This window comes from Pan troglodytes, chromosome 1 (genome assembly GCF_028858775.2).
Source record: "Pan troglodytes isolate AG18354 chromosome 1, NHGRI_mPanTro3-v2.0_pri, whole genome shotgun sequence".
NCBI classification, from domain to species: domain Eukaryota; kingdom Metazoa; phylum Chordata; class Mammalia; order Primates; family Hominidae; genus Pan; species Pan troglodytes.
In genome coordinates this window covers 25,464,128-25,477,314 of record NC_072398.2, presented here as the reverse complement: position 1 = coordinate 25,477,314, position 13,187 = coordinate 25,464,128, and the positions used below count along the sequence as shown (strand labels likewise).

The 13,187-nt window shown below is 45.9% G+C and overlaps 1 protein-coding gene across 1 annotated transcript in view; it reads right to left on the bottom strand.

The window, feature by feature from the left end:
- The window catches only part of CAPN8 (calpain 8), a 73,555-nt gene extending 61,968 nt beyond the window's left edge, over window positions 1–11,587 (bottom strand). The window contains exons 1-2 of the mRNA XM_016939523.4: window positions 11,302–11,587; window positions 267–336 (exon numbers count right to left, since the gene is read on the bottom strand). Coding sequence (XP_016795012.2) covers window positions 267–336; window positions 11,302–11,538 — 307 coding nt within the window. The 5' untranslated portion in view covers window positions 11,539–11,587. The remainder of the gene's footprint in view (window positions 1–266; window positions 337–11,301) is intronic.
- Between the last annotated feature and the right edge of the window lie 1,600 nt (window positions 11,588–13,187).

Here is a 13,187-nt window from a genome sequence, read left to right as displayed (position 1 = left end):
CTTGCTCTAGCATTAAAGTGGTTAAATGAACTGGCAAAATCTCTCATTAGGGGGAGCCAAGAGGTAGTTCCAGCATTTGGACCTACAGTGAAGTTCCAGCATTTGGATTCACAGTGAAGAATGCAGTCTCAGAAACACAAACCCAGACGGACACATCAGGTACCTAATTCACTCGGTGAAGTCTCACAGCTTCATCTGATGTTTACTCATGACACATACACACCCGCCCTCTCCCAAAACAAATAAGACTCTCCCCAGTTACTCACCTAGACCACCCTGACAAATGTCTGTGCGCGTGGCTCCACCAATGATAAACTGAGGGCTGGGACACAACTCCTGAAAGTAATTCGGAACAAAACACAAGTCACAAGGTGCTCAGTGATGGCGGCAGCCTGGGGAAAGGAACATCAGAGTCCCAGGTTGCAGAGCTGGAAGAAACCCAGGATTGTCTACTGCCCATCACATGGTTTTATTGCTGAGGACTCTGAAGCCCAGAGAGGGGATGAGCCCTGCTCACAGTCACACAGCCAGGGGTGAACAGAGTAGAAGCTGGAGTCCAGAGCCCCTGCCAAGACTAGTGTTTTCATTTTTTATTTATTTTATTTTATTTTATTTTTTTGAGACAGCATCTCGCTTTGTTGCCCAGCCTGGAGTGCAGTGGCATGATCTCGGCTCACTGCAACCTCCGCCTCCTGGATTCAAGTGATTCTCCTGCCTCAGCCTACCACATAGCTGGGAGTACAGGTGCGTGCCACCACTCCCAGCTAATATTTTTTTGTGTGTATTTTTAGTAGGGATGGGGTTTCACCATGTTGGCCAGGCTGATGTTGAACTCCTGACCTCAAGTGATCCATCTGCCTTGGCCTCCCAAAGTGCTGGGATTACAGGCATGAGCCACAGCGTCCGGACAGGACTAGTGTTTTAATACTATATGTGTGGTGTGGGTGTGTGGGTGTGGAAAGTTGGTGAGGAGCAGGGAGGTAGGAGAAAGGCAAAGGCTGAGATAATATATGATGAAAAATGATCTCACCTATTCAGACAACACCCCTATTTACATAAAGAGATTAGAAGAATATTTAGCAAAATGCTGTGCACCCTGTGGGCACTCGTTAAAGTCTTGACTAAATGATAATGACCCCATGTGCTGATGGACACACTGAAGTGTCAGAAGTACCATGTATCCTGAGATGAGAACTCATCTCTGATACATTCACATATCTGACCTGCACTTCCTCCACTCACCTACCTCAACTGGCATCTGCCTACAGCAATCTCATGGCCCTGGTGCTCTGTTGGGGCACAATGACACATGCTTTAGTCATGCTTTCTTTGTTTACCCAGCAAGGATTTTTTGAGCGCCCGTTCTATATCCAGTACCCTTTGAACCATGGCAGGCAGGGGAAAGAGGGAAACATGGTGAAATGAAGAAAGAAAAGAAATAAACCACGTAGTTCTTGGCCTCAAGGTGCTTTTGCTGTATGTAGCAAACCAAGATTGACATTATGGAAAAGTCAGAGAAAAAAGGCTAGTGCATAATAATAGAATGTAGGCTATATCCACAAAGGGAGAAAAAACACAGAGAGAGAAAAATGAGAAGGGCCCAATAGGGATGATGGCCGCAAGACTTAGTGGGTGGGAGATGATGCCTGTCCATTACAAAGGTAGGATGCAGGAGCAGTCTACGTACTGGTTCCTAAAGAAGAGATGGGTCTACCTGTTCACCAGGCAAACTGCTAGGGGAAAAGGGCAGGACCTCGAGGGACAAAACGGAAGTCAGCCTACATTTAATCGGAGGCATCCTGAGCTGCACTACATCAAAGACTGTCTGGCCACAGAGAGAGAGAATCATTTCGTTCTTACTTCATAGAGGTGAAGAAAGGGCAGATCAGAAAGGACCAGGAAGCAGGAGGGTGGGCTGAGGGCAGACACATGGGATCTGGATGAAGCTGGCAGTGGGGATTCTGGGATTCTGCTGTGTGAGGTGGAACCTTCCAGGTGGCAGCCCCATAGCCTCTATAAGGTGCTGGCTCCTGCTGAAATGGCAGAAACAGCTCCTGTGGGCTGTTTTTTTTTTTCCCAAGTATTAAAAAAAATTATGCTGGGTGCGGTGGCTCACGCCTGTAATCCCAGCACTTTGGGAGGCCAAGGTGGGTGGCTCACCTGAGGTCAGGAGTTCGAAACCATCCTAGCTAACATGGTGAAACCCCCTCTCTGCTAAAAATACAAAAATTAGCTGGGCGTGGTGGTGTGCCCCTGTAATCCCAGCTACTCGGGAGGCTGAGGAAGGAGAACCCAGGAGGCGGAGGTTGCAGTAAGCCAAGATCACGCCATTGCACTCCAGCTTGGGCAACAAGAGCGAAACTCCATCTCAAAAACAAAAACAACAACAACAATTTATTTACCTGTTTTTCATTGAAAAGCTAATACATGAACATGAGAAAAAAACCCAACAGTAAATAATGGTGTAAAACACAAAATCCCTTCCGCCTCAGAGTCTGCACTGGTAGCATTTCTTAAGTGTCCCTCCAGAAGCTGTCTTCTGATATGAAAGCATATTTATGTACATACACACGTTTTGGTTTTTTTTGGTTTTTTTTTTTTGAGACAGGGTCTCGCTCTTTGGCCCAAGCCAGAATGCAGTGGCGCGATCTCGGCTCACTGCAAGCTCCGCCTCCCAGGTTCACGCCCTTCTCCTGCCTCAGCCTCCCGAGTAGCTGGGACTACAGGCGCCCACCACCACGCTCGGCTAATTTTTTGTATTTTTAGTAGAGACGGGGTTTCGCCTTGTTAACCAGGATGGTCTCCATCTCCTGACCTCATGATCCGCCCGCCTCGGCCTCCCAAAGTGCTGGGATTACAGGCATGAGCCACCGCGCCCAGCCACATACACACATTTTTATCACATATGTCTTGTACGTATGTCTTAGGACATAGAGAGCTTTGTAACTTCATTAAAAGTACCATAAGTTATTTAGCTCGTTTATTTTCTTGCCATTTATTTATTTGTAAATAAAGGTTCTCTAGTGATGGACCTTTAGTTTTTTGTTTCTTCATTCGCTTTCAGTCTTTTGCAATCTCTGGTGGCAACTTAAAGAGAAAAGTGGCACCAGCCAATCTGGGTGTTCTAAAAGTGTGCAGCTGCAAATGTTCACCCCGGGTGCCCAAGAGCTCCCAGTCTCCAGGCAGTCATTTTTTGGCAAATAAAAGGCAGAGAGATCTGATAGAGTAATAAGTAAAAAGAAAGAGAAAAAAATTTTAATTTAAATGTTGTTTTAAAAAAAAAGAAGGAAAAGGTTGTATCGTCAAGAGGAAAGAAAAGACAGCACACTCAATAGGGGTTTGGAAGAATCTCTTTTCTTAAAAACTCTCTTAAAATAGGTTCTTGGCTGGGCATGGTGGCTCACACCTGTAATCCCAGCACTTTGAGAGGCCAAAGTGTGTGGATCACCTGAGGTCAGGAGTTCGAGACCAACCTGACCAACAGGGCAAAACCCTGTCTCTACTAAAAATACAAAAATTAGCCAGGCGTGGTGGTGAGTGCCTGTAGTCCCAGCTACTCAGGAGGCTGAAGCAAGAGAATCACTTGAACCCGGAAGCAGAGGTTGCAGTGAGCCGAGATTTAGCCACTGCACTTTAGCCTGGGCAACAGAGTGAGAGTCTGTCTCAAAAAATAAATAAATAGATGAATAGATTCCTGTTCTTCATCCGCCATTCATCCATCGGTCTACTGAAATCTGACTTCTACATCCACAGCTTCATAAAACTCCTCTCACCCATGTCACCAATAATAACTAACTTCTCTTTGCATTTGGTACCGTTGGCTATTCCCTCTCTGAAATTGACTTCCATACCCTTACTCATGCTTGATTTTCTCCTTGCCTCTCTGAGCATTTCTCCTCAGTCTCCTTCATGCATTCTTCTACTGTGCTTACCCCTAAGTATCAAGGAACCCCTGGCTCTTGGTCCTCAACCCTCTGAGATTATCCCATTTCATACAGCAGTAACACCCCTAAGCATTCTTCTCTCAGTGACATCATTCGACCCCATGGCTTCAACTATTAACTGCAGAATATGCTGATGCTTCCAAAATAACTCCCTGAGCTGTATCTTCAATTACCTGTGTCACATTGCTCATTTTTCATTAGATTCATATCTAATAGGCCTCCCAAGTTCTGCTAAAATGTTGAGTTTGGGTTGGAAGACAGAGTCATTGGCAAAGGCTACAGACAATTACAAGTGAAATATACAGAATGGTGCTAAGTGGTTTGTAGGTAGATGGAATGTCTATTTTACTATGTGGTACTCAGTATAATTCAAAAAATGCCCCCACCCCAGAAAAACACATACACACACACCAAGGAATGTCATGACTAATATGTTGCATGAATCTTTCAGGGACCACAGAAAGTCCCCAGCTTTGGGCTGGGCATGGTGGCTTACGTCTGTAATCCCAGCACTTTGGGAGGCCAAGGTGGGCTGATCACTTGAGGTCAGGAGTTTGAGACCAGCCCAGCCAACGTGGTGAAATCCCATCTCTACAAATAAAAATGCAAAAACTAGCCAGGCATGGTGGTGTGCACCTGTAATCCCAGCTACCCAGGAGGCTGAGGCATAAGAATTGTTTGAAACCAGGAGGCGGAGGTTGCAGTGAGCCAAGATCGCGCCACCGCACTCCAGCCTGGGTGATGGAGTGAAATTCTGTCTCAAAAAAGAAAAAGAAAAAGAAAATCCCCAGCTTTGCAAGGAGATTCCATCTCACTACGATGCCCAAAGAACTTACCCCAAATCTCTCCATTACTAAGTTCCTGTTGAAGCACAGATCAGAGATACAAAGTAATTGGGAGTCAGAGAGGTTTTAAAGAGGCAGGATTCTGTGAAGAGGCAGCCTCCCACCTACCCACACTTAGAACCCTTTTTTATCTTTCCTAATAACAATCATGTCTTTTTAGTAACACTGTTTTCTATTACTCAAGCGAGGATCTCAAAACACTCCATAAATACAAATTACTCTAACCTAGGATCAGCCTCTGATGACCAGGCCTAAGGAAATACAGGTATCAGTCAAGAATCCAAGGCAGAAAGTGACTGAAACCCACACTGTCTCAGTGATGATGCCTGTTTGGCCACACTGCTCTCCTAGAGCGTTAACCATGTCTGATAGCTTTGGTTTGCACTTTAGGAGCTCTGGTTTTTAGAACCCCCAGAGATGCTGCCATCTTCACCATCATCATCTTCAAGTATAGCCACATTGCTTGACCCAGCACCTCCATCCCTCTGTGATCTGGCCCCACTGGATGTTTCCAGCTTTGTCTGTCAGTTTCCCACAGTGAGTGATTATCACTCGCTTCCCATCACAGTGGACTCCCACCTTCCTCTGAATACACTTGCTCCTGATGCACTGCCACAACCCAGTACCTCTGCCCACACCTGCGCCTTCTCTTCAGTCTCTATCCCGATTCTCTTCCACCAACAATCCCAACTCAAACGTCTCCGGTAATTAACCTGCCCCCATTTCACTGTCAAATTTAACTGCTTCTTCCCCTGAACTCCCATACATTGTGTTCATATTTCTATTTATTTCACTCTCTGGATATTCTGTCTTGTAATAACAGCTAGATTTCCTTATTCAAGCATCCCAATAACCAAAGCCTCCAAAAAACAGTGAAGTGGGTAATATTATTATCCCCATTTTATGGAAGAGGAAACTGAGTCTTGGGGTCGTTAGTCATGGTTCCTCAGCTAGCAAATGGCCAGAGGGGACCAGAAACCTGATCTACCTGACACATGAGCTCATGCTCTTAACCACTCTGTGGCCTGCCAGCTGTCCACTTGTCCGTTTGTCTCTCCCTGATGAGCCAAAGCTCCACAAAGACTCCTCTCCAGCACCTGAACACAACCAGCACGCAATAAATCATGGCTAAACTGAAAACTCCAGATTCACTCCAGATGTAGCAGCTGAAGAAAGAGTGGAAGCTCCAAGCTGAGGCCTGTCACCCTCATCCTTATCCTAACCTCCCAACAATTCATCCCCTTGACATTTCTCTTAAACTAGGTCCTTACTATGCAGCTGACATCACTTCATTGCTGTCTTGCTGTATTTCTCCTTAAGATCAATAAACCACTTAATTGCCAAAAAGTGGACACTTCAGGGAAGAATATCATTGACTGCACTGCACCAGGGCCTGCTCATGCTGGGCATTCCTCAAACCACAGGACCTGGGCTGGGCGTTAACCAAGCACAGAGGGGAAGCCAGAAAATAAGGAGGCAAAAATCTACCTGCTAAGAACACCCCCGATCTCGCATAGCCAACCATGCTGTTTGTGGTAGGATTGTTCTTGCCCAACCCTAAATTGTCTCAGGATTGTGAATAACCAAAAGTTCATCCTGAGAACCTATGCTTGACCTTGAGCCCTTCCTCTGGGCAAACTTGTCCTGAAACCCTTGGGACAAGAGCTCAAGCAAATCTTTGCTCAATTGCTTATGAATAGGCAGAAACACCCAGCAGGGGCAGGATGTCAAATGATGTGATTTCAGAAAATATCTAAGTATCAATCTTTATTTTATTATTGAGAGGACAAAAACATGTGTACATACATGTTCAACCCATCTCATCTGCTTTCCCCCAAAGGGCGGTAGAAATTAACGTCTGTGTGGGAACCAGGATCATATGAGTCACATTTAGGCAGTGGACTTAAAGCCCCCAACACTGAAGAAGTACAAAATCACCCTCAAAAGCAGCAGTGAAATAAAAAAGCAAACGACACAATTAAAAATGGGCAAAGGGGCTGGGCACAGTAGCTCACACCTGTAATCCCAACATTTTGGGAGGCCGAGGCAGGTGGGTCACTTGAGATCAGGAGTTTGAGACCAGCCTCGCCAACATTGCAAAACCCAATCTGTACTAAAAACACAAAAAATTAGCCAAACATGGTGGCAGGAGCCTGTGGTCACAGTTACTTGGGAGGCTGGGACACGAGAATCACTTGATTCTAGGAGGCAGAGGTTGCAGTGAGCCAAGATTGAACCACTGCAGTCCAGCCTAGGCAACAGAGTGAGACCCTGTCTTAAAAAAAAAAAAAAAAAAAAAAAAAAGGCAAAGAATTGGATAGATGTTTCTCCAAAGATGATCTACAAATGGTCAATAAGCACATGAAAAGATGCTCACCATCACTGATCTTTGGGGAAATGCAAATCAAAACCACAATGAAATGTCACCTTACACCCATTAGAATGGCTACTATCAAAAAACAGAAAATGGCTGAGTGCAGTGGCTCACACCTGTAATCCTAGCACTTTGGGAGGCCAAGGTGGGCAGATCAACTGAGGTCAGGAGTTCAAGACCAGCCTGGCCAACATGGCAAAACCCTGTCTCTACTAAAAATATAAAAATTCGTTGGGCATTGTTACGAGTGCCTGTAATCCCAGCTACTCAGGAGTCTGAAGCAGGAGAATCACTTGAACCCGAGGGGCAGAGGTTACAGTGAGCCGAATTAGCACCATTGTACTCCGGCCTGGGTGACAAGACGAGTGAAACTCCATCTCAAAAAAGAAAAAAAATGAAAGAAAATAACAAACATTGGCAAGGATGTGGAGAAATAGGAACCCTGTGCACTGCTGGTGGGAATGCAAAATGGTGCAACCACTATATAAAACAGCACTGTGGTTCCTCAAAAACTTGAACGTAGAACTGCCATATGATCCAGCCATGGGTCATATCTTTTGGGTATATAACAAAAAGAACTGGAAGCAGGGTCTCAAAGAGAAGTTTGTATGCCCATGTTTGTAGCAGCATGATTCACAATAACCAAAAGTGGAAGCAACCCAAGACCAACAATGGACAAATGAATAAACAAAATGTGGTCTATACACACCACAGAATACTATTCAACCTTTGAAAGGAAGGAAATTTTGACATATGCCACAACATGGATGAATCTTGAGGATATTATGCTAAGTGAGTTATGCCAGTCACAAAAGGACAAATACTGTATAATTCCACTTATATGAGGTACCCAACATAATCAAATTCAAAGAGACAGAAAGGAGAACAGTTGTCAGAAATTGGGGAGAAGGGCCAGGCGCAGTGGCTCACACCTGTAATCCCAGCACTTTGGGAGGCCGAGGTGATTGAATCACTTGAGGTCAGGAGTTCCAGACCATCCTGGCCAACATGGCAACGCCCGATCTCTACTAAAAGTACAAAAAATTAGCCAGGCTTGGTGGCAGGTGCCTGTAATCCCAGCTACTCAGGAGGCTGAGGCAGGAGAATCGCTTGAACTCGGGAGGCAGAGGTTGCAGGGAGCCAAGATCGCGCCACTGCACTCCAGCCTGGGCAACAGAGAAAGACTCTATCTCAAACAAAAAAAAAGAAAAAAGAAAAGAAAGGAAACAAAATTCGGGGAAGAATGAATGGGGAGTTTTTAAATGTGTATTTAGTTTCTGTTTTGCAAGATAAAAACAATTCTGGTGATGGAGGGTGGTGATGGTTGCATAGCAATGGGAATGTACTTAATGCCACTGAACTGTGCATTTAGAAGGGGTTAAGATGGCAAATTTTATGTTATGTGTATCATACCACAATTTAAAAATAAATGAGTAAATGCAACAAATGAACTTACAATGCACCACATTTCTGGATATCCTGATCTCTTTGCAAACCCTTGAAAGGCCTCTTGGGAGGAAGAAATAATAATGAAGCATTTAGGATCAGGCTAATTTTCTCAGCATTCAATGCATGTTCCTCATAGAGATAGGATCAGAATCTTTACTGATTCAGGAGTCTATTCAATAACTGTAAGATCTTAGAGGATAAGTCTGCCTTCTCTAATGTGCCCTTGTGGTATGTGAGCATGAGCCTGCCCAAAAGCAGCTGTGTGATAATTTTTCACTGATGATTAGGGAAGGAGAGGTTAAATTTTGACACATATTTATTTACTCAACACGCACTTGAAAACTCCAAATAGGAGTCCTTCCATTGCACCTTCCGCATTACTCAGGTTCTACTGCCTCATGCTCTGAATTTTACTTCCTCCTTTGACAGCCACAAATCAGCACATCCAGTCTACAATTACCGCATTTCCACAGACCACGAGGACAGGTGAAGATATAGTTTGGGGAGGAACAGGCTATGTGGTTAAGGAGGTAAAGTCTCTAAGGATTTCAAAGAAAGGAGAAAAACTAAGCAAAGGTTAACTGATACCTGACTTTGGTCTCTAAAGGAAAATTTTCTCCCCCTCCTTCCTCTCCCCCAAGACCCTTGGGATCTGCAATGGTACCCCTCCCTAAGGCTTTTCACTACCCAGTGGTGACAACCCAGGTTCCCATGGCCCATCATTTATGCCTCTGTAGAGTTCTTACTTCATTCTGCCTTGGGCATCTGTCCTTTATTCACACCTGTGTCTCCCCACACTTTCCATCAGAGCTGAGACCACAGCTCCTTCCTCAGTTTCTCCCTGACCATTCCAATCAGTGCAGAGCCCATGCCTGGCACAAAATGGAAGCTCAAAAAAACTGTCTGTTGAAATGAAATGTGGCTGTCTTGAAATTAGAATAAAAACCATTACTCCCAATCTGGATTTTATCAACATACCAGGGTAACCCTATAGGTTTCAGAGGGGAATGGGAAGATGAACCACGGTGGGCGGGAGGGCAGCATGGCCAAGGAGTTATTCTCAGAGATGAAAACTGTTAGGCAAAATCAGCAGGATCAAAGCAAAAAGGGTAGAGGTAGCTAGCTGGAGTTAAATAGTGATTTTGACCATTTTAGAAGAAGTACTCTCCCTTTGTCTTCCTGTTTCAACCACTGCCAAGAAAATAGGAACTCTGACTTGATTTCCCTATAATGGTTTAGAAGACAAAAGGTGCCCAGGTCATTTCATAGCCCCTCTCCTGAGACTTTGTTATGAGCTCTGTTGAACAGAGCACTTTGTATGGATGAGCTCAATTCTCACAACCACTCTGTATGGGAGAGGTTCTCATCCCTGAGGAATCACTTGACAAGGGTCACATAGTGATAGGTCATGGGTCTAGGTTTTGGGAGGACTGTTCTCCATCCCTTACCCTTGAGCTTTGGGTAGTATCAGTAACCGCATCCAGGAGCCTCTGCCTTCTGTCTGCATCCACAGAGCCCCAGCTCCCACCTCTCCACTCACCAGCCCTGATGGAATAATGTCAATTCATGACCTTGCGCAACCGTGCACCTTTCAGCAATGATGTTGTCACAATTTACCTGCCAGCTGATTGCATCCAGCACTGAGTTGTTCCATTGTGCACTGGCCCAGGGACCATATGCAGTAATAACAACTACGTATTCTGCATCTATTATGTTCTGGGCACTATGCTCCGAGATTTATCTCTAATTCTCATACCAACCCTGAAAAATAAGGTGCCAGTAAATGCCATTTTACAGATGAGAAAACTAAGGCTCACAGAGTTTACAGGCCCAAAACAACACAGGCAGAGCTAGGATTCAAATCTATCTTACCTAGTTCCAAAGCTCATCCATGCTCTTGTCTCTATACCTCACCATCTCTGAACAAGAGTTCAGGCTGGGTGTAGTGGCTCACATCTGTAATCCTAACACTTTGGGAGGCTGAGGTGGGCAGATGGCTTAAGCCCAGGAGTCCAAGACCACCCTGGGCAACACAGCACAACCCTGTCTCTACAAAAATATGTAAACATTAGCTGGGTGTGGTAGCACGTGCATATAATCCCAGCTACTTGGGAGGTTAAGGTAGGAAAATCACCTGAGCCCAGGAAGGTTGAGGTTGCAGTGCACTGTGATCGCACCACTGCACTCCAGTCTGGGTGACAGAGTGAGACTCTGCCTCAAAAAAAAATAAGAGTTCAAAAGGTGATGGGGGGGCCAGATGCAGTGGCTCATGCCTGCTATCCCAGCACTTTGGAAGGCTGAGGCAGGTGGATCACCTGAGGTTGGGAGTTTGAGACCAGCCTGACCAACATGGAGAAACCCCATCTCTACTAAAAATACAAAATTAGCCAGACATGGTGGCACATGCCTGTAATCCCAGCTACTCGGGAGGCTGAGGCAGGAGAATCACTCGAACCCAGGAGGTAGAGGTTGCAGTGAGCTGAGATCATGCCATTGCACTCCAGCCTGGGTGACAGAGCAAGACTCCATCTCAAAAAAATAAAATTAAAAAAGGTGGTGGTGGAGGGATCTGAAATATGAGATCCAGACACTTAGGATCCACAGCCCCAACTTCTCCCTCAGTTCCTCCTGATCAGATGTAAGGCCCCTCCACCCTGTATGTCACTCAACAGCAAGCCCGCTTCCTTACCGTGGGCCGCTTCCAGATGATGCCTTGAGTTTGCGGAGAGCCTGGTCCAAGATCCTTGTAGCCCAAAGCTGATGGACATGCTGGGAACTCGGGGTCCTTAAATAGGACCCCTGAGTCCAAGCACTGTTGCCTCAGGGTCTTGAAATCCTGGCCCAAGTACTTCAAAGCGTTTTGGTTGGAGCCAAGACCTTGAGTGGCTGCCCGCTGCCTAGATACACCAGCTGCCTGGGCTGCCATGGCCGTGGGCTCTGTAGGGTGGACAGAAGGGCAGGGCTGCACTGTACTCTCAGACACCTGCTCCACTGGGAGGGGAGCTATAAGGCACTAAGGGAGGTGGAGCAGACAAACATTTCACCTGAGGCCCTGTTCCAGAAGGAAGTGAGTCATGGCCAGGGACAAATATGTACCCAAGGTCCAAGCCAATCTGCCCCACCTTCTTCTTCTGCCTTTTGCAAATAATTTGGGGTCTGGGAACTTTCCAGGGCCCATCCCAGGCCATTAGCCTAAGAAATCCATTAGGATCTTGACCCCACCCCGGCATTCCCTCCACACACCTCTTTGCAAGACCTGCTTACCTTGCATCAAGCCCATTGACTGAGATGAGAAGGTTTATTGTGCAGCTTGAAGCAAATATTCATCAAGGAATTGGAGGCATGGCTCTGAGCAGGAAGAAGGCAAGTAGTTACAGGGGCCTCCTTTCCTGCCAGAAATGTTTTGGTGCATATTTCCTAGGAAGGCAAAAAATACCAGAGAGTAGTGATTCACAGGCCAGATTTGGAATAAGCCTGACTGGAGGAGGTTCCACCTGTGAGTGAACGCTTTGGCCTCTGACTGCCTCGGTTTCTATCCCAGCTCCCCCAGTAATTTGCTCTGTCATGTTGGGCAAGTTATTTAACCTCTTTTCTCCTAAGTTTTTTTATCTATAAACTGGAAGAGCATAGGAGAGCCTACCACAAAGGGTTGTTCGGAAGAGTGATGAGATAGTACATGTCATCTGCTTAGAACAGTATGAAGTAACATTCAGTGAATGTCAGGTATCACTATTCCTTGAAGCCAGGATTCCCAGAAAGGCCTTGGAGTCAGGAGCCTTGATTCCAATCTCAGAAGTGAGTTACAAGCTGTATGACCTTGGATTAGTCACTTCTCTCTGGGCTCCAGTTTCCTACATCTGGTCTACCCGAAGGATGTCAACCACACCAATGCTTGTTGAACTTCAGTGTTTGTGGCACACTAGAAAATGGTCCCCCAAGGATACCAGGTCCTCATCTTGAGAACCTGTAAATAGTCCCTTATCTGGGAAAAGGGGTTTTGCTGCTATGACTAAGTTAAGGATCTCGAGATGGGAAGATTATCCTGACCCTAAATACACAAGTGTCCTAAGAGGAAGGCAGAAGAAGATTTGACAATAGACAAAAAGGAGAGGTGATGAAATGAGGCAGGCAGAGGTTAGCGAGATCCTGCCCCACTCCAGGGAACACCAGCAGCCACAGGAGCTGGAAGGGGCAAGAATGGATTCTCCCCTAGAGCCGCTGGAGGGATGTGGGCCTTCCGACACCTCGATTTCACAGCCTTGGGACTTCTGGCCTCCAGAACGGTGACAGAATACATGTATGTTGTTCTAAGCCACCATATTTGTGGTCATTTGTTACAGAAGACGCAGGAAACAAATATAGTGTGCAGAAGAATCCCCTGGAGCACTCGCTCAAAATGCTGATTCCCTAATAGGTGCTACCACAAATCCTCCACCCCCATCCCTCCCAAAAAAGAGTTCTAATTCAGGAGGTCTGAAGTAATACCCAGGAATCTGCAGTTTTTAAACCAGTACCACAGAGATGATGCTAATACAAGGATCCAGGGATGCCCTCTGAGAAGCTCTGGACCAGCCG